This window comes from Thamnophis elegans, chromosome 1 (assembly GCF_009769535.1).
Source record: "Thamnophis elegans isolate rThaEle1 chromosome 1, rThaEle1.pri, whole genome shotgun sequence".
Lineage (NCBI taxonomy): Eukaryota > Metazoa > Chordata > Lepidosauria > Squamata > Colubridae > Thamnophis > Thamnophis elegans.
Window position 1 is genome coordinate 68,737,879 of NC_045541.1, and position 27,944 is coordinate 68,765,822.

Sequence of the window (27,944 nt, forward strand, 5' to 3'; positions counted from 1 at the left end):
CACACGTACTGTACATGTTTCACATACAATGACATCTGGAACAATTTTGAAGGCTGGGTGCTTGAACTGACCACTCAGTGTCCAAACTCAGAAATGTCCAAACATTTGGATGCCTTAGATAAGCTCCATATATACAACTAAAAGCTTTTCTCTCTCTCTCACTGTCCGGTGCATAAGGGACATATGAGGATGGATATTGACTCAAAATGTCATTAAATTTAGGCTCCTAATATTAAATAATGCAACTACAGGAGACTTAGAGGGAGGGGTTACTTTCTCTCCTTTGTTAGTTGCTAATCATTGTTTCTTGTCTTGCCTTTTGGTGCTTTGGAAACTAGCTTGACCCCCTCATCTTTGCAGGAGCCCCTCAAATATTGGAACAGTGCTATCATACACCCCCTAGTCATTATTTTCATTAGCCTAGACTAGGGGTGTCAAACTCAAGGCCCGGGGACCAGATATGTCCTGTGAAATGCTTAGATCTGGCCCACAGGCCACCCTGGAAACAGTGAAGGACTGGCCCACAGTACCTCTGTGGCCTGCCCAAGGTCCGTTTTTGCTGGCAGAGGGTTTCAGGAGGCTGTAGCAGCCCAAAACAGAGCTTGAGAGCTTGTTTTCTCTGGTGGAGTGCTTGGACCACCACAGGCACTGCCGACATGAGGGATGTCAAGCTGGCCAAACCCACAATGGCCACACCTATTCCAGACCCCCAAGGTCAAACACAACCCTGATGCGGCCCTCAATGAAATCAAATTTGACACCCCTGGCCTAGACATACACAATTACCATAACCATTTTTCATACATTTTAGCCTCCAGTCCCCTAATCACTTTTATTGTTCTTCTTTAATGCAGTATCCCAAATGTGGTATTACTAAGGCTTTGTAAAGCAGTACTATAACTTCATCTGATCTTGATTCTATCCCTCTATTAATGCAGCCCAGGACTGCATTGGCTTTTTTGGCTGTTGCAAAATTCTGTTGGCTCATATTTAAGTGATTGTCCAAACTCCCTCGTAACAAATGTAGGAAAATTGTTAATGTATGCTAGTACTTTTTAATTGACACAAGGAAGATCTAGACTACTCTAGATATTTTTCAGAATATTCTCACCTCAATATAGAAATATCTAAAGCCTGATGCAGACTGTTCAGAATGTCCATAATGAACCCAAGAATGGTGAAAATTGATAGCATCCTACATTTATCTTTTTTTTTCAACTAGCAATGATATTTCATAAAAACACAATAAAAGTTAGATGTACTAATGGTAAGGAGTTCATTGAGGCTATCTCAATGTCCAAAGGAGCCAAACAGATATATCCTGGGTCCCTGCAATATGAATTAATGATTCACCTTTTGTCTCTAGCTCATAATCTAATCCCCAATATATGTTGATGTTAGTGCTACCCTTTCTGCAAACCCAAGTGAATACCTTTTGTAGAGAAATTAATAAATTTAATATGTATATAAAGTTGTCCAGAAATTAAGCAAGGATGTATTTAAATTATAGTGACCAGACGTCCCGCTTTTGGCGGGACAGTCCTGCTTTTGAACAATTTGTCCCACGTCCCATGGTGTTTTTAAAAAGTCCCGATTTTTCGGTCGGCCGTGCACGTGGCAAGAAAACACTGCGTGGCAGTTTGCAACTGCCGCGCAGTGATTTCTACTGTCACAGGCTCCGGAAGCTGGGGAGGTCCTTTGCAGGTGGCTAGAACTGGCCGCCTGCAAAGGATCTTCCCGGATTTGTTTTGATGAGCGCGGGGCGACTAAGGGTAGTTCAGCAAAATCCCGGAGAGGTCCTTCGTGGGCGGCCAGTCCTAGCCGCTTGCGCCTGGTGCTGCGGCTGAAGTGAACCCCCAAAGCCCCCACCGCCACTAGAATAACTGCTGCCACCTCCTCCTCCTCCTCCATGAGGCCATGGGAGGAAGGCAGCGGAGGGGGCGGGAGCAGGAAAAAAAAGGCCCCATGGCTTCTCAAAAGCCTGGCGGAGGAGGAGGGGGCAGGGGTAATGCGGTGCCCAGCTCAAGTGCTTCGAGCAGAGGGGGAGGCACCACTGCCATGGGCCGGGGGCACCAGCAGGAGCTTTGGCAGCTTCACCTCAGCCGCAGCTTCAGGCGGCAAATGTGGTGGTTCTGTTGGAGGAGGAGGCGGCATATAGACTAAATTTTTAATCAAGACCCCCCACCTCCCCTGTCAATGGTGTCCCGCTTTACCAATGTTAAAATCTGGTCACCTTAATTTAAATATAAAAAAGAAAAATGCTGAAAAGATCAATTAGACAAAAATTGAAGAAATACACCACACATTGAGCAATCTTTGAGATAATATAGCTTATTTAAAACTGTAGAGAAAAGAAAATGAAGGAAGTTGGAAACAATCTATGATGGGGAATAAAGTATATTAATTTGTAGTTTTTTTAAAAAAAGATAATGCAAAATAAATAATACGTTCTAATTGAAAAATGTATTAGCAATAATTTAATGTATAAAAGATGGGAATTAAAATTTAAAAATATGTTAATACAAGAATTATTAAAGAGCTGGAAATGCTTAATCAAAATTGCTTAGAAACTAGTACTTTTGAATTCCTTCCTTTTCTGAAGTCTATCTATCCTGCATCTATTCTTGGACATATTAAAATTTAGTCTCATTTAGTCTAGTTATTTACTACTAAATTCTAAAAAAGACAAAAGCCTTGTTAATGCAACATTTTATTATTTTCATTCAGTGAACTTGTTATCAGCATACCTCAGCCTTCAATAATATAAAACAATCTGTATTATTTAAATGAGCCACTGGGTGTCAGAACAGCACTGCAAGTGTAATAAGCAGAGTTTATGAATATGTCATGCCTGACTTAAGCATCCATATAAATCCATCTCTAACTATATTACATTCTGAATAATTTATCAATCTGGTACTTCTACAACACCATAATTTCTACTCCCTAATCCTTTCTAATCAGTTCAAACACTAATTTTTAATGCTACAATTTTAGATTATTGAAAACAGCATGAATTCTTTCTTCCAACTGTCCAACAGGAGGGCAAAACCAGCATTCAGTAAGTATCCATATTTAGGCTCATATTGTGCATATTTGTCCATAAATGAACCATTACTATGAGAGGGGAGTTAAAAAACAACATAACACAATTTGTTTCAAATAGCAGCAAAATTTCGGGGGGGGGGGGGGGGGGGGGGGGAGGTAGAAGAGAGGCTGGGCTGAGACATGCTGAAACATGTGCTAACAAATGGGTTCATGACCCACTGGTAAGATATATAAGCTTTAACACTGCAAATAGCAACATCATCTTTCCTGCAATTGTAAATACTCTGCAGCTGAGTCAGAAATAAATCAGCTCAGCTGGTGAAATAAGGCAATGGCTTGAGATCACACAGGTGCAGAGTTACTTCTGGAGTGGAGTATGTGAAAATCTTTTTACTCATTAAATGAGGATTTTTTTTAAAAAAATGTATCTGTTATTAAACAGTAAAGGAATTTGCTGCTGCTTTTCATTCATTTTTACTGCATGTAGCTTTAAAGCATTGTAAAGAATTTTCTTTGCCTTTAAATGCAGATTGTATTGAACCGAAATAGATGCTTCATCAGATTTTGCATTCAAATAAGAAAACAAAATGCAGAAAGGAGGGGTTATAGCTTGATATTATTGGGTATGCTTTATGCACAAAGTATCATAAATTCAGTGTTCACTTAGGGCCAAAAGAATCTTGGGAAGAACTGCTATCTGTGAATAGGCAAGCTTTTCCTAACACAGTGGCATCCAAATGTAGACATGTGTTTTATATTCTGGCATTATGGCCACTAGCCCCAGGGCATGAAGACAGCAATATTCCTACAATTTTTCACATTAGTCAATATAATTTTTAAAAATAGAAAATAAATGTGAGCAAGTCTGTACTATTTTTTTTACATATACTACAGTGTGTCGTCACTATTTCCCTTGTAATCCAAATAGAACTGAGAAAGTAATTTAGTTTTTAAACGTTTTTATTAGCAAATGAGAGACAACAACAGAAATCAGGTTAATATCCTGTGTTATTTTATATGTCCCGGGAAAACAGTAAAACCGCAACTGTAATTTGTCCAATTTCTTCATAATCTCACCAAACGGAAATTACAGTACCACCATTAATATGTACTAAATCACTTTTTTTTACTTTTTAAAAAAGGACAGTGGTTAAATTTCATTTCAAAGCAATATAGTGAAAAACAGTATCAGACACTTTATTTTAATACTATGTTCCGTAATACTTGCTTCTCATATATTAAATTCCCCAAATGCATTTTGGAACCAATCAGTCTCCTCAAAGAAAACAACAGAAACTGCACGTTGAGGCTTCCAATCGCCTATCGATTTTTTTAAAAAAAACTATAACTCCCATAATGCTTTCTTAGACATGCGCTGACACGTGCAAGACGAGAACGGAAATGCGTGCGTAACTCCATAAGACCCGCCTCTCGCCATCGGACGCCATTTTGTTGCCGACTTTCACCCGCCGTACGACGGTGCTTTTTTTCTTAAAGGAGAAGCGACAATGTTTTTTTTTTTTAAATCCCCTGCAAGTATGAAACACAGGAAACTGCGGTCGATGTGAAAAGGAGGAAACAAGTTTCTGGAAGGTACCTCCACTCTATCCCTTTTACTCTTGAAAATAGAACCTCGGGGATAGAAGACCGCGGGGCGTGTTGTGAGGAAGAGGAGGAGGAAGAGAAGAAGGGGGGGGGGTGCGACGGCAATAAGACGAGCGATACTTCTAGTTTTATTGCGGTCACTGCAGAGCAATAAATGTTCTGGAGTTCAGGATAAAGCGCGTGGTACATATTTACAAACGCTTTCTCGGTGGGCCAACGGAGGGCATTTAATTTGGCGCCCAGGAGGTAACTGTTAAAACGGCTCAGTTATGCGAAGCGCGCGCCACGGCCAGAATTCCGACAGCGCACCCGCGCGTCCCCGGTGAACCTCGCCCGCTGATTGGCCCGGAGAGAACCAGCCCGGCTTGCCCGCTGTTATTGGCTCGACTGGGAGAGAGGTGGGTGAGGTGTGTGTCTTTGCATTTCTCTCCTGATTGGATGACACGGAGAGCTCTTACATCCTGCTTGAACTCCGAACCTGCTCTTGATTGGCCGAAATCACGCGAGGGGCGGGAGCTCCATATAGAGGCGGAGTGAACGGCGGGTGCTGCTGTCAGAACCGGGGGGGTGAGCCGCTGTTGGGGCCTCCTCCGCTAGCTGCTCTAATGCCGGGGGCGCCCGAGCAGGCGGAGACCCAGGAGGAAGAACCAGAGCAGCAGCAGCAAGAGAGAGAAGAGGAACGGACTCCGCCTCTTAGCGGTCGCCGGCGTCCCCTGCCCCCTCCCATAGTCTCCGCCGAGCAGGGGGCGGAGTCTAGCGGCAGTCGGGTGCTCCGTGGATGTCGGGAGCGCGGACGAGCGGCAGCTGCCGCCGCGGCCGCCTCCCGCCGAAGAAAGGCCGAATATCCGCGCCGGCGCCGAAGCAGCCCCGGCGCTCGGCAGAACCAAGAGCCGGAGGAGTTGCCGCCTGAAACTGGAGCGCCGCCCTCAGCCGCTGCACCTTCTGGGACTACCGGTCGGAAGGGAACGCCACGCAGCTCGTAAGTATCGAAGCCGTCTAGTGCTTTTGGAAGGTTTTTGCTTTTAGTGGGCCCCGGTCGCAGTCTTTGACTTTCGACTTCAGAAACTTGCAAAAGTAGGATTTAATACTGACTTTTCTCCGGTTATACAGTAGAGATAGCCGTTGCCTTCCACGTTTGTTGTAGGTTGGGTTGTTTAGAAGGGTGTTGATTGGCGGGTACCTTTAACTGAATTATTGCACCCTAAGTAAATTTCTTGTTTTCTTAATTTTTTCCATAGACGTGTATGGTACATATAACATCGGTGTTTTACCTTTTATCTACTGTAGTAAGTTGTAGAAAAGTGTTGGTGCCTGTTTGTGTAGCTCTAACCAATTTGCAATATACCTATATACATCTTTATTTGAAATAAGTTCCATATATCTAGTAAAAGTCAGAGTGAATAATCCTACATTTAGATTTTAGATTAGAGATAATGTAACTTTTGGGTGGGGAATACTTTTTTTATTAATTTATAATATAAAATACAAAAGAAAATAGGAAAGATAGGGGAAGGAAAAAGTTTAGGAAAAAGAAAGAAAAGGCATTGACTTTTGACTCCCTTTGCTGCAGTAGAATAAGATAACAAAATTCAGCTTTTTACTTTTACATAATAGTATAAACTAGCCATTTCTATACAACAATCCTATTTAATCGGTAAAAGCCAAAAAATCTTTTTCCTCCTCAAGTACAAAGTCCAGAAGCGGTTTCCAAGTAGAAACAAAAGTAATTGTGTTTTTTTCTTTAATCAAAGCGGTCAGTTTAGCCATCTCTGTTAATTCTAACTTCTGCAGCCATTCATCCATTGTGGGTAGAGGGAATATTAGAAAAAAGATTTATGTACCTATTATCATATTTTAATTTTGTTGTATTATAAGACAGGTAAGCATCACTGCAGGCCTGGCTACTAGGTGTATAAGGTAAAAAGTATGAGTGAGATGACTAGAAAAATACACATTTAGGAACTTCTATAAGCATCTACATCTTAGAATTGGGCATTATGTTAATTCACATTGTATGTTTAATTTCTATTTCAGGTGCTTGGATAAAGCAACAGTGAAAGGTAAGATTTAAATTATGGATAATGATTGTTAAGATACATTGTCAATGGTCAGGAATTCTGAACTTGAGATAATTGGATGTGAGCACTTTTATATTAGATTGGGGTGTAGAGACAAACTTGTGATATTTGCCATGCTTCTGATTGAATCCCTCTCTGAGCTTGAGGTAGCAGAGATTTTCATCATCCGTTGCCATGGTCAAATCCTTCATCCCGTTACAATTCAGTTTCACTCTTGGCCTCTCGGGACAGTAGATTCCATTTGAATGGTCTGTCTCAGGCAACTAATTGATTTCTAGCAGATCCTGGGAAGTTTCCTAACACTCTGGAAAGCTGTTCCATCCCCTGCTTGATACATAACTGGCAATAGGAGTCACTCCAAGCTTGGACAGTGTTGCTCTGAGCTTGGTCGCCACCATCCCTCTAGCAACTGATTTCAGTTGGCGGCTAAATATTCTGCTGCTCTTTAGGAAGTGAAATGACATATGGAGGAAAACAAGAAGCTAATCAGATTGAGCCTGGGTATGTGCCCATGTTCAAGCCTACACTGTTTCAGTAAGGAAGGCAAAACATGCTTATTTGTCCTCCATTATTTCATCAATGGTCTCATTCAGAAGCGTTATTTAAAATAATTCTTTTCTGGGAAGAAACAAGATGAACATCTCACATCTGACTGCTGTGAATAATTTGTGTAGCACTTTGCTGATAAATTGAATCTAAATCTTTTAATAACGAGTATGGCACCATGTTATGAAGTTTGGGACTCTTTTTAGTCCGTGACACTCAAGAAAGTAGAATATTATCTAGCTTTTCATCTATGCCTACTTCTTGCCCCTTGCCCATCCTGACTGTTGTAAGGTGTGGAGTAACCTGAATCCAGAAAATTGTCAATGCTGTTTCTGAGGGGGAGATTTCTGTCCATGTTGAGGTAGACTAACTGAACCCCTTTCAGTCTAACTTCAAGCCTGGACATGGGACAAGCACGTTCTTGTCGTTGGAATTTAGATGAGATTAATGCATCTGTCTTCATTCTTTTGGATCTCCTGGTAATCTTTGTTGTTGTCAACCATGGTATTTTAGTGGAGTACCTACGGAGTTTTGTGATTACAATCGGAAGTAGTTTTGTAGTGGTTCTCCTTTATTTGTTATAAGTAATTTCAATTGGGGAGGGGATGAGAGGTTGGTCTTGTGCCTCTGTTTTATGGTATATCATAGATGTTGGTCCTTTCTCATACTTTGTAAGATCTACAAAAGTCTACAGGGTTAGGTCATCTCAGTGATTCAGGATATGGTGATGACATCAGCACCATTACTATAGGTTAGTGATTCTCAAACAGTTTGGTCTTGGGACACCTTTACATCTTTAGAGATGAGGATGCATTTTTTTTTGTTACGTAGTTTATATCTATCATTATTAACCTGATGAGAAATTAAAATATTTTTTAAAATATTTACTTACTAAACTTTGTGAACCCCTAAGGTACCCAAACCCTACACTGTTGTGAGGGAAATGCCATTGACACCTTGTCCAGTGCTAGGAGGCAGTAAAAGTCTGGATAGGAAAGAACAGATTAAAGCTGAATCATAGCAAAACAGAATGACTGTTTTTGCATTCTCTGCTCTGGATTCTCTGTTGATGCTAATATTGTCTCTAGCAGGACAGACATCAGCCTTGAAAGAGTAATTTGCAGTTTGGAGTGTCTCCTTGATTCATGACTTCTCAAATAGCAGATATACTGTAGACTGTGACTAGAGAAAACTATCTGGGTTTGTATGGGTTTGCACTCCTACCTGGTTATAAAGGACAGAAGTACAATGATTTCCTGATATTATTGCAATTACTTTAACGTAGTTGCTCTTTGAAAACTACAACTGGTCCTAGTCAACACAGAGAGAACATTTTGCAAGTCCTTCACTGATTACTAATGATCTTCCAGGTACAATTTAAGATGCTGATATTGATCTATAGACAGCCAACTTGGTCTAGTGATTAAGGCATGAGGCTAGGAATCAGGAGGGTTGTGAGTTTCAATCATGCCTTAGGCATTAGGTCAGCTGGGTGACTTTGGGCCAGTCCCCCTCTCTCAGCTCTAGAAAAGCAATGGCAAACTACTTCTGAAAAACCTTGTGAAGAAAACTGCCGGGACTTATGCAGGGAGTCATCAGTTATTCGGAAAAAAACCTGACTTCTTAGCTTGGCATTTGGGTATCTACAGGAGTGCTTTTCCAACTCCAGTGGCCCAACTTGTTGTCTTAACAGCAGCCTAATCTGGTTGTCATAAAATTGTATTGACAGTATGGGCACTCCTCACTTTCCAGCTACTCATTTAGCAGCTATTTAAAGTTATGAAGGTGCTGAAAAAAGTAGATTTATGACCAGTACTCACACTTGTGACCACTGTATCATCTCCATGGTCAACTGATTACAGTTTGGTATTTAGCAATTACTGCACATTTGGGATGGTTGCAGCATCTAATAGGTGCCCTTTCTTACCTTCATAGCCAGCTTCCTCAAAGGCAAATCAGTGGGAAGTTGCAAGTTGCAGCCAAGGATATCCTCCTTAATGACTGGTGATTTGCTTAAGATCATAGCTGGAACAGTAATTTGAAATTAAATGCCTCTATAGTAGTTGATTTCAGGAAGACTTTAGTTTTATAGTCCTCAGTTAATGACCCGTTATTTAGAAACTGTTCAAAGTTATGACACTGAATAAAAGTAACTTTCATTCAGCAACTAGCACTCATTGTCACTGTCACAGTATCATTGCAGTCATGTGATCACAATTGAGTGCTGGAAACCAGTTTCCTCTTACAACAGTTGCAATGTCCTGCAGTCATATGATTGCATTTGTGACCTTCCCAGCCAGTTCCCAACAAGCAAAATCAGGTCACAAGTCACGGTTAAGTTAATCCTTATATCCTAACCATAGCAAAAATCAGGCCCAATCACTTAATTGCTATACTGCTTAACAATTAATTTTCCAGCCCCTATTGCAATCATAAGTTAAGGACTACTTATAAATACTAATTTGCTCTTGTTTATATTAGTAAAGAAGGGTAATTAGCAAATTGAAAGTCCTATTTTTCTGGAAAGCAAACATTCAGGAAACCAATATAGAAATTAAACATATTTTACCTAAAAAAAAACCTTGCCTTTTTATGACCCTGTAATCCCTTACTTCGGGATAGACTGTGACTGAATGCAGCTATTTGATGCCCTTCCTGACCATGCGGAGTTTGCAACAAATACTTCTTCTTTGGGCACTAAGAGAGAAACAGCTGCTGCTACCTAGAATTCAACTCTTAACTTTTGAGTGGGAGGCAAGCATCTTCACTACAAAAGGCCTCCACGCAGCTCTTTTTATCTCAAAGAAAGTGAATAAAAATATCAAAAACTTTTTGTGGAGATTTTTTTATTGTCTGCAGTAGCTAAACCAGTGATGGCGAACCCTTTTCGTACCCACATGTCGACCTGTGTGCTGGAAATGGCACGCAAAACCATCTCGCAAGGAACGTGCAGCCTGCCTGGTGTTCACACGCGCAGGAGCGCCAAAACCCAAAAGAGCAGCATTCCATCGCGTATAGGCAGACCGGCATCCAAATTTCCAGTTTCTGTCATGGGCGTGGGCCTGATAAACAGCTGGCTGTTGCACATGCACGCAATGGAAACTCTGAAGTTCGGGTGCTGATGTGCACATGCACGCTGGAACGCTGCCCTTCTGGACTTTAGCACTCCACGCATGAAGGCCAGTTGGCTGATGCGCATGTGTGCACAAGAACACAGAAGAAGAGACTGTGAAGCTGCACGTTCCTCACAGGATGGTTTTGCGTGCTGTTTCCAGCACACATACCATAGGTTCGCCACCACTGCCACCAAGCTGCAGTAGTATTCAGAGTCAATTTTTAATTTGTTTTTTGTAATACTGTTGAGATGCATGCCTTCATTAGAGTGAGTACAATTGACAAAGTTGTATTAGAATACTATGTCCGGTCTTGCTTAGATTTAGGTTAAAAAAAAAAAAGGTGCATAAAAGGTGTATTGTTGATCCAAGTGCATTTTATTTATATTTATATCATAGATCCCAAAGAAGAGACAGAAGAGAAGGAAATTTCCACTACTGCAGCAGCTGGCGCCTCAGTCACTACAACTAAACCTAGTCGGGGTTGGCGTAGCAACAGGGCAACTACGACTGTTCAGCAACATGATGTAGAGAATTCCCGGAGTTCCAGATCAAAGACTGGGTCCCTGCAACTCATTTGCAAATCAGAACCAAATGCAGATCAGCTAGAATTTGGTACGGTGTTTTTTGTTACTGGGAAATAAAACAACAGTACTTTCAATAAGTCTCTGTAAAACTTAAAATAAATAAATATAAATAAAGTCACACATGTTCTGTTGTACCACAAAGAAGACTGTTAATAAAAATATAATTTTGGTTAATCACATGCAACAGAATATACTCCAGCACTTTAAAAGCAAAATTATTCACTGAGTAGTTTATGCTTTATTTTACTATTATATTTGTCTTGATCTTGAGCAAGAATTTCCTGTATTTCAGTTTAGACTTTAGAGGCTTAACATTCATCACTTTTACACAGTAGCATATCCATAGATGTTTATAAGTATTGATATATAGGTTGATCAGATTTCTACATCTAAATATGTTTCTTTTTTAGAAGTTACTGAAGAGCATTCATCTCCAACTAGAATCAGGTAAGGAATTATACAGTGGCTGAAAGATTAGGATAGAAAATATCCTGATTCATAAGCGGTAATTTTTAAACTATAAAATTATCCTTGAGTTGAACTTAATTCTTGGTGACTGATTGGAGGCAGCCATGTAGTTTTTTGAACAATATTGCAGAAGTGTCTTAGGATTGCTATCTTCTAAGACAAGCCTGTCAAACTTGCAGCCTGCAGGCCAGATGCATCATGCACTGGCCCCGTTCACACCTGGTTTAGTGAAGGGGGGAGAAAGTCCCCATATGTCAGGTAATGCAGCCATGACAATGCAAGTTTGATACCCCTGATCTAAGATGTTATTTAATTTTTGAGTATAGTTTATGGTATTTAGTTATCTACCTAAGTAGTAACCAGACCTGATTCCTGTTTTGCTTCCAAGTCCAGACACAGCAGGTGTTAGGAGGAATAGAAGTTCAGTGAAACTGTTTTAATATTTTGAGGGGAACTGGTGTTTGTCCCTAAATGATTATTAAATGCAAAAGTATATAATTGCTGCAATTTAGGGAATGTTATCATTATGCAATTAATATAAAACGACATCATTTGTGGCAAAATGTCTATATGGAGATTTTCATTCATCCAGGACATGAAAAATGTCCCAAAGGTGTTTTTTCAAAAGGCAAGTGCACTTTCTTGGCTTTTTTGTTTGAAACCGTTTTGTTCCTCATCCAAGAAGCATTGGGAAAAAAGCACCCTTGGGATCAAATGTGGCAATTTTTGTCATAAATTGATGAAATGCAAATTGTCACAGAAATCAATTTCATGGAATGCTTCATTCAAAATACTTTGCATTCAAGAACTTTTTGGAGGCTGTCAAGACTATAATTTGGTCAGTTGCATTTGAGGAATGCTAAATGAGGTTTCATTAAATTGAGTCTTCACTTATATAATAAACATCTGTTAAAGTAGTGAATAGATTCATTGTATGGGAAAGAACTTGTTTTCAGCATATACAGCCCAGGAATTTAACTTGTTGAGGTGATTTAAAATAGTAGTTTTATTTTTCTCTTGGCTGTGTCATTTTAACAAGAGGTGTGCTGTAGCTTGTCTTGAATAACCAGGTAAACACTTCCTGATTTAGAAGAATGGATGTTTTTAGCTCCAAGATTTACCTCCATTTGTGTGTGGGAGGGAGGGAGGGAGTGTATCTGAGAAAGCATTCTCTGGAGTCCTTGGTGCTCTCTGAGTTTGGTAGTTTTCATGCAGACCGTGCATTATCCATCTCAGTAACATATCTATTGCTAGAAGAGAGTGGGGTTTGCAGCAGAGCGGACTCTGTAGGAGTACAGTTCAGCCCTGAGCTATATATATTCTTTTGTATTTAAATCTTATTCCATTATACCTGAATCTTGTTTCTTTATATCTGTTGGAAAAATGTCCAGAAAGATTCAGGTTTGTGTCCTAGTGACATTTTCTAGTTAAAAAGTAAGGCCTAAATGTTTTACTTGTATTTAGTATAAGCAGAACATTTTATATTAATTGAATTGTTGCTACTGTTCCTTAGTAGATGAATATGTTAACATGCCCTTTCTAGCACATGTTCTAGAAGAGATTTGTTTGCATTAATAGAGAACTGGAGATCCATACAGTATTGCCTCTTATGCAGTGTATGTAATTGAAAAAATTGTAAGGCAGACATTATAAGAATACACAAGTAAGAGCTCCTAACTGTTTTCTGTCTGCAAGTGTTCATGGAAAAATTGTATTCAGTATTTTCCCTTTTCTTTCTCATTGTCCAGTGATGAAGAAGAAATGCTCATCAGTGAAGAAGAGGTTCCCTTCAAAGATGATCCCAGAGATGAAACTTACAAGCCTCATTTAGACAGGTGCTCGATTTTATTTTGGTGCAGAAAGCAGTTGTATGGTCACTTCAGAATAGGATGGGCAGCAAATAAATAAACTATTGTCAGTCTAGCCTGTTGTAATAAATTATCTCACTGCTAGATCTCTTAGTATTCTGTTATGTTTTTGCTACTATGGGCAAATATACTGTGTTTAAATAATCAAGACCAGGACTATGCATATTTAAAATTGCAGATATGACACACCAAAAAGAAATCCATGTTGAGGAACTGTCTAAAAACTTCGGCATGACATTTAACTGGTATATTTATCTAGAAACTATCTAGAAACTATTGACGTTCTTGGATATGTAATATATAATGGTTATCCGCAGAGATGCTCCAAAGCAAAGAAAAAAAACTGGGAAGGGAAAAGAAGAAAAAGAGAAACAGAAGGAGATTAAAGTGGAGGTGGAAGTGGAACTTAAAGAAGAAAGTGAGTTTCGAGAAGATGAAGATCCACCTAGGAAGTGAGTATCCAAGTTTTAGATGCTGTGAATTAGAGTGTAGCCAGTCCTGTAACTCTTAGTAATACCAAGATTTTGAAAGAAACTAAATATAGGAGATGATCCTTGTTGGGCAAAATACTCTTCAGTTCTGAGATTGGCTAGGGAGCCAAGCTGTTCTGAATTGTAAAGATATTGTACTGCTACAATGAATCTCCACTATGTAGGGAGTGATATACCCGGTTGCTTGAGAATTAGATTCATTAGAAGAGTTCGTACATATTTACAGAAATAAAAATGAATCATGTAGAAACTAATTTGCTATCCTTGTGTTTTCTTTAGTGCTGGATTTTGTACAGTTGTGCATTGTATAACTTAAAATTTCAGTTACATATCTGCAGTTATGCCTTCTTTTTCACATTTCACTTTGTCTTGATGTTTCAGGAGAGGAAGGCGGAGAAAAGATGACAAAAGCCCACGACTTCCTAAAAGAAGGTAAGTTGTTTTTGTATGGCTTAAAAAGATAATCTAGTACAAACCATTTATCTAATTCCATGATGGAGAACCTAGGTCATGTTTGCCACAAGTGGCATGTGAAGCCATATTTGCTGTCATGCGAGCTCAGCATTTTTGCCCTCCCCCAGGCTTCAGGAAAGCCTAGATGTCTAGTTCAAATGGCCTAAATGTCTAGTTCATCAGCTATTTGCAAAAACTGCACTGCAATCCTACATCTATAGATCTTTCAATGTTATGAATATAGTATAATTTCAGGAATTATTAAATTCCAACCTCCTATATATTTGTTAGACATGCTCATCTAAATTTAAAAAAATTCCATAAAGTTGATAGCAAGCTAGCAATTTAAAGGGATAATAACATTCCTAGAAGTTCTGATTTTTACAGGTTGTTGTGCCCAACAACTATATTAAGCTCTGTTTGACAATTTAATCTTCTATAGAAAGGGCTGAGAAATGTGTGAAACAAAACATAAGAAAAATACAATATTTCTTACAGTGGATTTTAAAGACTACACTTATTTTAAATTACTTGTATTTAACATATATACTAATGATGAAATTAAACCATTTAATATGGTTTTTAACACTACTGAGCTCTCACAGTACACAAAATTATCAGGCATGTACATTAGAAAAGATACTGTGTAATAGGTAGTCCTTGCATAATGACCAGTTGCTTAGTGACAGTTCAGAGTTATGATGAACCCTCTAAAAGCTACTTATGACTTGGTTCTGGAGTTGTGACAGCTGCACACTACCCATTGTAGTGGGGGATTACAAAATGACTACATTTTAGGCATATGACAACTGGCTCACCTTTATGGCTGGTTGCAGGTGACTGTGATTTAAGAATATTTTGCTGGTTTCTATATAACAACTGCCACAAAAAAAGTAATAAATCAATAAAATCTGGATGCCTCGATTTACAACTGTCATTCCTAATGATCGAAATTCTGGGCTTCTTTATGGTCTCAGATTTAGAAAAACCTGTACATTTATAACATTTGTCATAGTTGTGCTATTTTCTCTTTGTTACTCACCTGTGTGCATTTTAGGAAGAAGCCTCCAATACAATATGTACGTTGTGAAATGGAAGGATGTGGCACAGTTCTTGCACACCCTCGCTACTTACAGGTAAGAGATGCTCTTCTTTGCTCTCTGTGGACTAGCCTAAAAAACATTGCAACAATTCTCTGATGCTCCAAATTCTAAATGCTCAAAATCCCAAAGGCTTGTTTCATACCATGGCATGACTTAACTTTTCAACCCTGTTCATGATTCTTTCTCCTGAAATACTGAATTGTAACTTATTTATTCTGGCTATGCTCAAGGTTGACTCAGCCTTCCATCTTTCCAAAATCAGTAAAATGAGGACCCAGATTATTGGGGGCAATATGCTGACTCTGTAAACTGCTTAAAGAGGGCTGTAAAAGCACTGTGAAGCAGTATATAAGTCTAAGGGTTATTGCTATTGCTGCTTTTTTCATAACCTTTTGCCTTTTTTCCCTCTCCACTGTTACATTTTATTAATTTTATTATCAAAACTCCCATTATGCTATGCAGGATTCCTTGCTCTTCTGTTTTCACATTAGTCATAGCCTAACCTTTCATTATCCACCCTGTTCATTGTGAACTATTCCTTTTTCTTCATCTGTTTTTCTTTAGCCTTTGAATACCCCAATGTCAGCGTTCCAAATATCACGCAGAATTAAATCAGAGTCCAAGGCATAGCTATCCTTAAAGTTCCAATTTAATAAGATAGACATGTTGACACATCTGTGGAAGATCCCGAATCTGAAAACTTCCTGGGATTTCACCCAGTTGAAAGTTCATGATCTTATCCCCACACTCATAAATCCATCACATGGTCCAATCTTCTTCAGCCATGCTGGCATTTCCACTCATCTAGTTCAGGTCAGATGCAGAGGTGCGGAGACAAAATATGACCTTGGGCTTCTAGAAAAGAATGACAACAACACATTCCACAATTCTACTCCTTTCTATTCCCCCCTCCCAACTACTACACTAATGAAACAGCATAGTGAAATAAGAGAGAGTGTGGCAGGCCAAAGATCCTAAAAAGGAATATAACTGCAGGCCTGACACCCATAGTTTTTCTTGGGCTTAAATATATATTTCTTTTGCAATTATTACTTAATGTCTCTTCCTCTGAATTCTAGACTATTGGAAAGTACTTTTTATTCTCATAGTTTCAGTATTCTCACATCTAAATCTTATTGCGGAATCTAGACTCAAAAAAATTTCACAGGGACAAAAACGTGAAGCATATTTTAATGACCTTGTTAGGTGTTTTTTTTTTAAATCATTCAAATTTTATTTTGCTATTTTCAGTGCAGTTGAATACTCTTTCCAAATCAGTTTCTTTCGTGTCCTACATTTCTGTTATTTTACTTTATTGAGTTCCCTTCATTTCTATTTAAGGATTTGAATTTTTAATTTTCTTTCTATATTCATTTTCTTAGTAGCTTTACTCATTTTCTGTATCCATTGAAAACTTTGCCACTACTGCAACTAATAAACAGAGCCTTGGATTTATTGATTCCTCTGTCTTCTTCTCTCCCCCCTCCCCCAAACTCTTGTTGCTTCTCCCTGAACAGCATTCATTCATTCATTCATTCATTTCATTTATTATATTTATATGCTGCCCTTTCCCCCCGAAGGGGACTCAGGGCGGCTAACAAATCAAATCAGGGAAGGGGGGGGGGGGTACAGACAAAAAATAAAAACGATACATAACAATACATAATTTAAAAACACACAACAGTCATACCATTCAAGACGGGGGCAACAGCTCTTTAGCCCCAGGCCTGTCAGAACAGCCAGGTTTTAACGGCTTTGCGGAAGGCCTGGAGGGTGGTGAGGGTTCGAATCTCCACGGGGAGTTCGTTCCAAAGGGTTGGAGCAGCCACAGAGAAGGCTCTCCTCCGGGTAGTCGCCAGTCGACACTGGCCGGCGGATGGAATTCAGAGGAGGCCTAATCTGTGGGATCTAATCGGTCTAGTGGAGGTGATTGGCAGCAGGCGGTCTCTCAAGTACCCAGGTCCAATACCATGAAGGGCTTTATAAGTGACGACTAGCGCCTTGAAGCGTATCCGGAGACCAATAGGCAGCCAGTGCAGCTTGCGGAGGATAGGTGTTACGTGGGTGAACCGAGGTGCACCCACGATCGCTCACGCGGCTGCATTCTGGACAAGCTGAAGTCTCCGAATGCTCTTCAAGGGCTGCCCCATGTAGAGCACATTGCATTAAACAAAAAATTAAAAAACCAGCTCTTCCATTCTTTTCTTTCAGTAAAATTCCTTTCTATGTCACAATAATCTTTTACCTTGACTATTGCAATCTTTTTGGTCTTTTATCACAACTTCATTCACTCATACACATCCCACACACAGCACTGAGTCAGTTTGGTTTAATGGTGAAGGCACTGGCTTAGAATTGAACAAATATTTATATTTTTAAAAGTGAGATAATAATCACAAATACAAGGACCTGCAAAAAAGTAGAATACCTATAGTGAAAGACACTAGTGCCAATAGTAATCGGTGCATTGGGTTTAATTCTCAAAATGTCCAAAGCACCATTTGAACACCATTGGCATTGACAAAAATCACCATCAAAAGTTAGCTTTACTTATAACAGCTTACATTCAGTGATGATACGTTTAAAATTCTTAAACAACATATGCCTGTCTCAAGTCCTTGGGAAAGGCTCAGCTGGATATAAACACCAAATCCAGTTTAAACATCTGGTTTACTGTGACCAAGCATAATGGAATTCTCATTATTTTGAATAACTTCAATTCTTACATCCCTATATTGCTACTGATCCTCTCACAGACCCTGCAATCAACTTTTTGTCCTAATCTTTAAAGACTATTGCAATTTTACCCTTTTTTTCTCTTTTGGCACCTACAATATTTACCTTAAGGGGAAATTGTCCCTTCCCCTCTCCAACAAGGCGGCAATGGTAAATGATTATTCAATTAAGAAAATGGTAATGAATATATTGGGACATAGTGCATTTACAGTAATAAAGTATTGATGTTATATTTTACAATTTTGTATTGTGCCTAGTATTAGGTACATGGAAAATAAAGCCATTGCTTTTGTTACCTCTGCAGCCTTGAGCTCTACACTTCATTGGCTATTAGGGAGCAAATTACTGGTCTCAAATTTTCCCAGAAGCCTTTGAATCACTTATTTCATCCTATAACTTTTTGCAATATTTCCAACTATTTAGGATGTTAGGCACTGGAATTTTGGGAAATCATGTGGACGCTACAAAATTGGTGAAATTGGGATGTACCCCTTCACAAAATGGCTATTATAGACACAATCAATTAGAAAACAATCATGTTATAGTCATGGGACTAAAGGAAAATAATTCCAAAATTGGGATATTTAGTAGAGATGATATCTAAACCTTAAAACTTCAGTTCTCTATATTTCTTAGGCATTTTCCAAATTATCTGTGATGTATTCCTATTAAAAGAACCAGTTTGGTGGTGTGATTATGGCATCAGGCTAGAAACCTTAAGACTGAATTGTAGTTCTGCTTTAGACATGAAGACAAGTAGATGATCTTGAACCAGTCACATTCTTTCACCCTTAGAAAACAGGCAATGGCAAACCACTTGTGAAGCCAAGAAAATTCCTGGTCAGGAAATTGCCAGGATACAACATTAACTCAAAGAGGCCAAAAAAGAGGGAAAGTGTTCGTATTCTACAAAATCTGTACACATAACATTTCCAGCATATGTTCTTTAAGTTCTTCATGTCTCAATGTGTATATTTATATTGAAATATAAGGTGGCTATTAGAATATTAAATGTGTTTACCACTTTTTTTCTATTAAGATCGCAAGTAATAAAAATACGGTGTTTTCTTTGTTTTCAGCATCATATCAAATATCAACATCTGCTGAAAAAGAAATATGTATGTCCTCATCCCTCTTGCGGAAGACTTTTTCGGCTCCAGAAGCAACTGTTGCGGCATGCCAAACATCACACAGGTAATATGAGTTGCAAAGAAAATCCCCATATTGTCCCTTTAAGGAGGAACATAAATTTCTTCTTTAATAGTCTTTAAGATAGATATGAAATGCAAAGTTGATGCAAATTGCTTGATGACAGATACACAGGTGTTGTTTTGTGACTATATTTAAAATGAGAATGACTCAAACTGAAGGATTCAGTTAGGATATTACTGCTTCCAGTCTTTTAATATTTCCTTTCCTCATTTTTTAGCTCTGACATAGATAAGAATAAGTTACACTGATTCTGATATTATGCGATGAATTATTATTTGCAATTGATACAACTAAGAATACCATATATGAAATCAGGTAATTGGAGTAGACTGCTTGTCAGAAGTCACTTTTGACCAAAAAAAAAAAAGAGATCAGTTTTGACAAGGTTGGGACCATACTGTCTACCTTCCTTGTTTTTTAATCTCCCTATGTCAAAATCTGAAGTTCCTTAAATAATATATGAAGAGTTTGAAGGAATGTGAGCAAAAAGCAACATATTTCCATTAAGATATGTACAGCTGCTTTTACCAAAAAGGTGATCTCTTGGTGTAAGCTTCAACTCCCATAATTCCATTGATATATGGAAAGCAATGGTCCCACTGTCATTAAACAATGAGCATTATGATGTTCTGTACCTTCATAGACTATGAATGAATGAATATGTGCTTTTGTTGGCACAATGTGGTAGAATCACTGGCTAAAGGAGAGGGAGGAGTAAAGATGCATGTCAATGTGGAGTTGCTCCATGGGAGGAAGTATTATAAATCAGGTTAGTAATACCTTATCTTCTGGTTCTCAAGGGAAAATGGCCAGTCTGGCAAGACTCTTGTAATATAGATGACCTACAATACAGACCAATAACGGAGAATATTTGTAGCTCAGAGTTGAAATGAGGGAGTGGTCCTTGATGCTATCTGAGCTTCATTATTTTCTGGCAGACATTTCATTACCCAAAATCGATATAACAACCAAGCTCAGAGAAGTATCAAGGATGGCTCACTACACTAAAAGAGCTGTGTTGACCTATTCACAGAGTTGTTCTGGTTCCTTGTGCCTGACACACAGAATGAATAGTATATATGATCTTTCAGATATAATAAAAATATTTTAATTTATTTCCCCTTCCTTGGAAAATGAAAACAAACTAGAATATATAAATCTCAGAGTAAGAATGGGACTGTTTCCATAAGATTCTGTTTGTATTTGAGAAATACTTCCTCATCACTATTGGAAAATATTTATCCTTTTAAACCATTATCCTTAAATTGTGATTAGGAATATGGCAGATTCTTTATGAATAGCTATGGATCTGGATTAGATTCAGATTTTGATGTAAAATACTATGTTCCACTTTACAGATCAAAGGGATTACATTTGTGAATACTGTGCCCGTGCTTTCAAAAGTTCCCACAATCTGGCAGTTCACCGAATGATCCACACAGGCGAGAAGCCATTACAGTGAGTAGTGTCCTTGATCTTGCCTATTTTATTCATGAGGGATTAAACCAGCTGCATCAATATTTTTTTCCCTTTGTATTTCTCAGATAGTATTCTGATGAATTATGAATTGCTTCTGCTCCCTCTCATTTTTCTGTAGATGTGAGATCTGCGGATTCACCTGCCGGCAGAAGGCCTCACTAAACTGGCACATGAAAAAACATGATGCAGATACCTTTTACCAGTTTTCATGCAATATATGTGGAAAGAAGTTTGAGAAAAAAGACAGCGTTGTAGCACATAAAGCCAAGAGTCACCCAGAAGTGCTTATTGCTGAAGCACTGGCAGCCAACGCAGGGGCTCTCATTACCAGCACTGACATCTTGGGTCCTGATACAGAGTCTGTTGTCCAACCCACGGATGGCCAGGGCCTTCCCCTTCTTCCAGATCCCATTGGAAACACCACTCCTGCAGAATGCCTATTGCTGAACTCTGATGGGATGCCTAAGGCCTACTGCAGTGGGGGTGACCGGGTCAACCTGATGGCTGATGGAAAAATATTTGTTGGCAGTGCTAGTAGTGAGAATACAGAAGGGCTGGTAATCAATACAGAGATTCTTGGAGCTACCACTGAAGTTCTAATTGAGGATTCTGATTCTGCAGGACCATAGTGGGAGCAGAGCCACACACGTGCATTGGGACAACTTGAACTTGTATTTAAAACAGAATAAATGGGGAGAAGCAACTTATTCAACATAGAGAAACTAAACATAAATAAATTACTAGTCAGATAACTAAAGGACCTCCCCCCCCCCCTTTCTGACCCAGCTCACCCCTTTCTTGCAGAGTGGATCACTACACTACATATTTTTCACTGTTTCCTTCTTGGAGAGGAATGTTGCCTTTACACAGAGATTGACAAAGCAAAAGAATTCTTGCAATGCAGGAAAGGGAAGCAACTAAGCCTATCCCTTTCCCAGCCCTCCCAAAGTAAGCAAACGTCCAGCTTCTTGACCATATTGCAAGATTGAAAATGCTTATACTCTGGACCAATATTTCATTCTTGAAACTCTATTCTGTTCCTCCAGTTGTATCAACCTGTTCTATGCATTACTAAATTCTGACCCTTGCAAGCTCTTATTTTTCATTTTAGAGCTTGGGGATATAGCTTGGCACTTTAGAACCCCTCCTTAGGATGAGCTGTAAAACAGTATATTTTCCCCATATTTTGTATCTTCCCATCCATAAGAAAAGAGAAGGGATCTTGAAATGTTGGTGCTTGCTTTTTGAAAGAGGAGTGCCATCTTTCTATATAATTGCTCTGGTGCAAAACACCTGTGGGAGAATCAGAATGGGTGCTAGGCTTATAAAAGAAAACTTGCACTTTGTACATGTCTTTTTTTTTAAGTTGTGATGAATTCCTTATTTATTTGCCTTCTTAAAAGGGGTCTATTTTTGTTGCTATCTAGAGAAAGTTTTTGTTTCAAAACTGAACATCCTGTGTAAGGGATATAAAACAGAACGGGCTTCTTCAACAATCTATGTTTAGGAATTCTTATTCAGTCTGAGTGAAGGAAATACTTGTGGAGCAGGATAGGTATTTAGCACCCTCTCTAGTGAACTGTGAGGTTTCAGCATTTATTGTTTAAGGATGTAATGGCTGTTCAAGAAAGTTGTGTCATATATTCTCTCACTAACCATCCTACTATTTGCTCACTTACTCTGTGGTGCTTTTCTTTTCTCTCTGACGTTGATGGTCTAATGCCATTAACAGGAAGCTTTGTCTTGAAGAAGTTATATTAACTGCTTTAAAAAGCTTTGGCTGCTAACATGCTCTGCCTCATGAGACTTTGATATAACTCTTCAAACTTCATATAGGGACATTATTTGATTTAGAGTGGCTGCAGCACCAGCTTTACTCAGCATAATATCCACTATTCTCAAATATATGCAATTATTTCTGTGGAATTTGACTATCACCAGACAGGTCTAGATCTGGAGGGGATAGAGTTAAAAAAACATGGAAATATCTTAAATTTATTTATCACATGTTTTACATAAATTCTTCACTGTTACCTGAGAGCTTATGATGGTACAATATCCTGATAGTACTTCTCTATTAATGACCTGACATATTTATGTGATCAAGAAGTAAAATGAATTTGCAATTTAGACTTTATTTTGGAGCTGTATCCTGTATAGTTCTAATCCCTGCTGTATAGTGCTGGCTGGCATTAACTGCAATTATTCCCAGCGGATCTTTTTACAATGCTAATTATCTGGAAGGAAGACTTATAGTTTGTTTGTTACGTTGAAGCCAAGAATCAACAGGGTCTAAAGTGAAGCAGTTACTGCAGTTCATTACATATTTTCTGTGATTCCTGCCTGCCTGGCTGGACGCTTGACAGCCATTCAGATATATAATGTGTAGGTGGCATTGCATGCAGCTCAGGACTGCATGTTCCACAAGACTGCTACTGCTACAAATTGTATGATTAACATTGATGCGAGAAAAGTATTTGGAGCTGAAAATGTGTGCATACTACTGAGGAAACTGACGTCTATCTTGATTACAGTATGCAGTATTTTGCTAGGGTAATGACAAATTACAATATGAGCCCTATTTGGCAAATTACTTGAAGTATTTATTCTGTTTGGCTATCTATCTCTTGCCTGTTTCTAGCCCCCGCCCCTTCATTGGGTGCAAGTGTGGTTTTATTACAATAATAATTATATTTAGCCAGGATAGCCATCTGCACTCTAGATGAAAACTTCTGATTTAGATTTGTGATGACTGTCTATCAACTAATAATAATTCCTTTAATTTTGTTCCCGTCACAACCATATGATTTTGATTCAATCACAGCTGCAGCAAATTATTTCTATTTTCTTCTGGTAACACCTTCCCCCCTCCCCTTCTTTTGTTCCTTCACGGGAAGAAGCATGGTGCTGGGAATTGAACTTGTATAATTTTCTCTCTACCAAATGGATAGTTTACAGTAACTAATGTAACATTGTTCCACTCCATATACAGTTGCGTAGTCTAGTAATATCTAGTAAGCTCACTCTGGTTCTCTAAGAGTTGGACCCCCTTCTTGTTAATATTAAAGGATAGTTCATATCACTTTTTGTCAGAAGTTGACAAAAGAACTTTTTTTTGTCACCTGAATAAGAATTCCCTTTTTCAGCCTTTATTTTACTACAACCAATATAACTGGTGAGAACACGAGGGTTTGGTGTTTTTCAAGGACTAGTCTTCTATTGTGTGAAAAGTACTCTTCCTACTTCAAATAGTTTCTGAAAAATGGCACAATGCTGAAATCGTTGCAGCTGGAGAGAATTGTCAGATCTCTGGTAATATGGTAGTGAAGACCAGGGAGAACTGCACTAGCATTGTGAATCCTACCAGAGAGGACAGGATTTGCAATTTTTAGCAGAACTACCTGAAGTAGTAGCCACTGAGTGGCAACAGACCTGTGTTGCATTGTGGCACACCCCTATTTTTTAGAGTTAAATAACAGATGGTTGAGTTAACAAGTCTTTGATTCCTTAAAAGCCTTGTTGGCGTACAAAATTTTCAGAAAGTGATAGTGGAGATTTAGATGAGGTGCCAAGATGGAGGGGCAGTGATCCATGTTCATAAAAGTTTGTGTATACAGAAGTAAATAAAACAATTAAAAGGGATGCTTTGTTTTTTCATGTCATGTCTTTAAATTCAGGAAGCCATAACCAAAATAAATACTTAAAGGGAAAAGCAGTCTGTGTCATGTTACATGCCAACTACCGGTGCATGGCAAATGTTCACAAATGAAATAGCTTCCCACACATCGCTGTAATGCAGGTCTTTCTGCAATGTCCTGCTGCTGAAGATTGCCTATGAAGGAAGCAACAATGGGAACATGTGGCTAAATGGAGCACTGGAATCAACTACCACTGTCACAAAGGAATGCATTTTTAAAAAATGTGTCTGACTCTTATTTGAATGGTTAACTAATTACATAATGCCTGTGAAATTACCTCTTAATATATTGTGAAGCTATCCAAAAAAAGTGTGCATTACTTTTGGAAGTATTCCCTATTACAGAATTAATAAGAGTATTGTTTATGATTCAGTATGTTATTTTAAAGATCACAGCTTGAAGAGAAATAATCATGGCTGAATAATTCTTTTGGAGCTGTTGGGAAAAATGGGATGTTCCTTATCCGACAAACAGAATTTATACATGCCCTGTAAATTCAGTTCAGAAGAGAGGAAGTTGCCATTTTCTTCTGAGATTCCTGAATATTCTGGATAATAAATTTCTTCCCCTTTTTACCCAATGTGGGGGATTATGTGCATCAGCTCCAGAGATGACATTTCTGAGGAATGGAATGTATTTGATCATGCATTGGCTATGTCAGTGACATTGGTTCTGTAACAATTGAATTTGGACTATCTGTCCAAATATGTCATAAATCAATATAATTCTAAAATATCCTTCAAAGAGTCAGAACATAAAGTTCATCATAAAGACAACAATATTGTACTCAGCATTTCTGATATCTATTAGAAAAAGGAAACCAAATTGGAAACATCTTCCCAACTTAAATTTTTTTGAAAGTATTCTGTATAGAATTCTGTCACGCTGAGTCACTTGTTGAGATGGATAATTATCAAATTGGTTAAATAAATTTCATTATAGTAGAATGTTGAAGGAAATTGAAGCAACCTACTTCATTTATGTTTCTGTTAAGATGTAATAGGGTACTAAATGTCTAAAAGATTGCTAGCATATAAAGACTTGTTTCAAAGTATGTCAAACGTAGTGGTGTTAGTATGTTTTTTTAAAAAAAAAAAAAACAATTGTACCATATAGGAATGTGATAAATTAGAGAGGAGGGAGCTAAAAAGAAATGTTTGGTGAAAACCAGTGAGTTCAAGCCAGATTCTTGAAGTCTGCTATATTACGCAATAACATTGGTGGATAGGATTTTTTTTCATACTGATGGAGTTATACATTTAGTACTTGAAACAATTGACAAGAACATGATGCAGAAATCAACTTAGAATAGGAACACTTCAATGCCATCTTAAAACAGATTAGCATACTCTTATTAGGAAAGCAGAATAATATAGCTTGTTTTGCTAATTGGAAATGAATTATGAAGCAATTATGAGACTGAAAGCCAGCTGGGTGACTTTGGAGCCAGTCATACTCTCAGTCCAACCCAAATCACAAGGTGATTGTTGGGGGGGAAATAGGAAGAGGAAGGAGTATTTTGTTTTTTAACTACCTTGAATTACTTCTAAAATAATAAAGCCAGGATAAAAATCAAATTTTCACTCACAAATCCAGTATAGTGTAATGGGAGCTCTGATAGTTCCTCTTGAAAAGTTCATGACTTCATAAGTGCTGGCTGGAGAGTTGTAGTTCCTTTGGGAATTAAAGTTTGAATTGTGCAGAATACATTATAAACAGTTTTTTGATGGATCATTACAAGGCTTAAAATTCAGTATCCGATTGTTTGATTTGTTTTGGATTACTAAAACAAGAAAACTTACAGCTTTATAGAGGTTGGATCCTGATTATCTTCTATTTTGATTTTACTAAAATATGCAGTCTGAGCTATGAAAACAAGTGCCAGAGCTGACCAAACTGACAAACCCCATGACATGCCTAATACAATCATGCAAAACAATAGTTTGATGGTAATTTTTTGCTACAAAACTACTTTGAGGACATTTTGCAGTTAATATTGTTATATTTCATCTTTTATATGTCATTTCATTTTCCTACAATGTTAATTTCATTTAAATTATTTAGTAGCTTACCCTTTATGTTTGAATGGCAGCTTTTATGACAATTATGAAAGCAGCAACAATAACATCAAACATACAGCATTAAAAAAAACTTTAAAATAGGGGAAGTTATCTGAATTATACAATTTGGGATTAGCGCTGTCCATAGTACTAACCAATGTAAAGGTTCTTGTAGCAAGTCAATCACAACTGTTGGGCAATTCTTATTACTGAATGGAACTTTCCTCAGATCAGCTTATTTTAAACTAAGAGTTTGAAATTTATTAATGGTATCTCAAAGTCTGCAGTCAAAGAAACCTGTAGAGAATAAAATATCTTCACAATGACTAATGCCTTCATGTTTCATACTGCCACAATTTGCACACATTTTTGGCTGTTTAAATCTTAGGGTGCATTGTACCAAACTGTCTTGACTAGCCAAGCAAATGTTTCAGAAAATATAAGTAATTGATAAAAACTAGATGATGCTGACACTTGTGCTTCCATAAAAAAAATGTAAATTCCAGAGGCTCATATATCTAGTGTTTTAGGCAAGGGATGATGGGAGTTGCAGCATAGAAGACTAGAAAAGATTACACAAGATTTTTAGTATCATCTATGATGTTAAAAAAAGGAATTGATTAAAGCATTATTTTCCATTACATTTTATAAATTGATTGTAAATGGTACTAAATATATGAATTGATTGCATATTTTATCCATTTCTGGATAAACTTTGTTGAAGCGTTAGGGTTCTGCAAAAATGGCTCTCTCTTCACACAAGTGTATAAACAACGAAGAACAACAGTATCTTAGGAGCAACTGAAGCAGCGGTGGGATTCAAATTTTTTACTACCGGTTCTGTGGGTGTGACTTTGTGGGCGTGGCAGGGGAAGGATACTGCAAAATCCCCATTCCCTCCCCACTCAAAATTTCTGCTACCAGTTCTCCAGAACCTGTCAGAACTGACAATACCACCTCTGAACTGAAGCCATTCAAAAGGCATGGGTGCTTTAAAAAAGGCTGCACTGATAAACCTCTTTTAAATAACTTGTACATTCTTAGTTTCAATACAATATTTGGTCTTGCATTTGCTGAGTGCTCAAAAACTCATTTTTCATTAAATTAAACTGAAGAAAAAGTAAGAAGCTAAACATTTATGAAACATGTTCAGGTTCTTGGAAAATACTTAAGAATAGTTGAATTAAACCACCAAATATTTCCTGAATAAAAATATCTCTGCTTAACTCTTACAAAGGCAATAGAATTGTTAGCTTGGCACTGAGTTCCAGCTAGTCACATCTGAAAACAGTCACCAAAACCTGGTATCTTTTATTTTCACCAAACATGCTCCCAGCAGTGGTAGGACAAGAAGTTGGTCTGTCTGGAAAACAAGTGAATGAAAACCTCCCCTAACATT

At 38.2% G+C, this 27,944-nt stretch overlaps 1 protein-coding gene across 1 annotated transcript; it reads left to right on the forward strand.

Annotated features, from left to right (window-relative positions):
* Nucleotides 1-4,339: 4,339 nt before the first annotated feature.
* On the forward strand, nucleotides 4,340-26,618 carry ZFP91 (ZFP91 zinc finger protein). The gene is made up of 11 exons (XM_032219275.1): nucleotides 4,340-5,632; nucleotides 6,688-6,713; nucleotides 10,790-11,005; nucleotides 11,388-11,424; nucleotides 13,194-13,280; nucleotides 13,631-13,765; nucleotides 14,186-14,236; nucleotides 15,315-15,393; nucleotides 19,176-19,290; nucleotides 20,667-20,766; nucleotides 20,906-26,618. Exons 1-11 carry the CDS (start codon nucleotides 5,259-5,261, stop codon nucleotides 21,414-21,416), a joined length of 1,731 nt encoding a protein of 576 aa, XP_032075166.1. The 5' UTR covers nucleotides 4,340-5,258; the 3' UTR covers nucleotides 21,417-26,618.
* The last annotated feature ends 1,326 nt before the right edge of the window (nucleotides 26,619-27,944 follow it).

Excerpts from the sequence above, each read along its gene's own strand:
- ZFP91 (XM_032219275.1), top strand. The coding sequence starts at position 5,259 with ATGCCGGGGGCGCCCGAGCAGGCGGAGACCCAGGAGGAAGAACCAGAG. Across the intron at positions 5,633-6,687 it reads AAGGGAACGCCACGCAGCTC|GTGCTTGGATAAAGCAACAG; the intron begins GTAAGTATCGAA and ends TTTCTATTTCAG. Across the intron at positions 13,766-14,185 it reads GATGAAGATCCACCTAGGAA|GAGAGGAAGGCGGAGAAAAG; the intron begins GTGAGTATCCAA and ends TTGATGTTTCAG.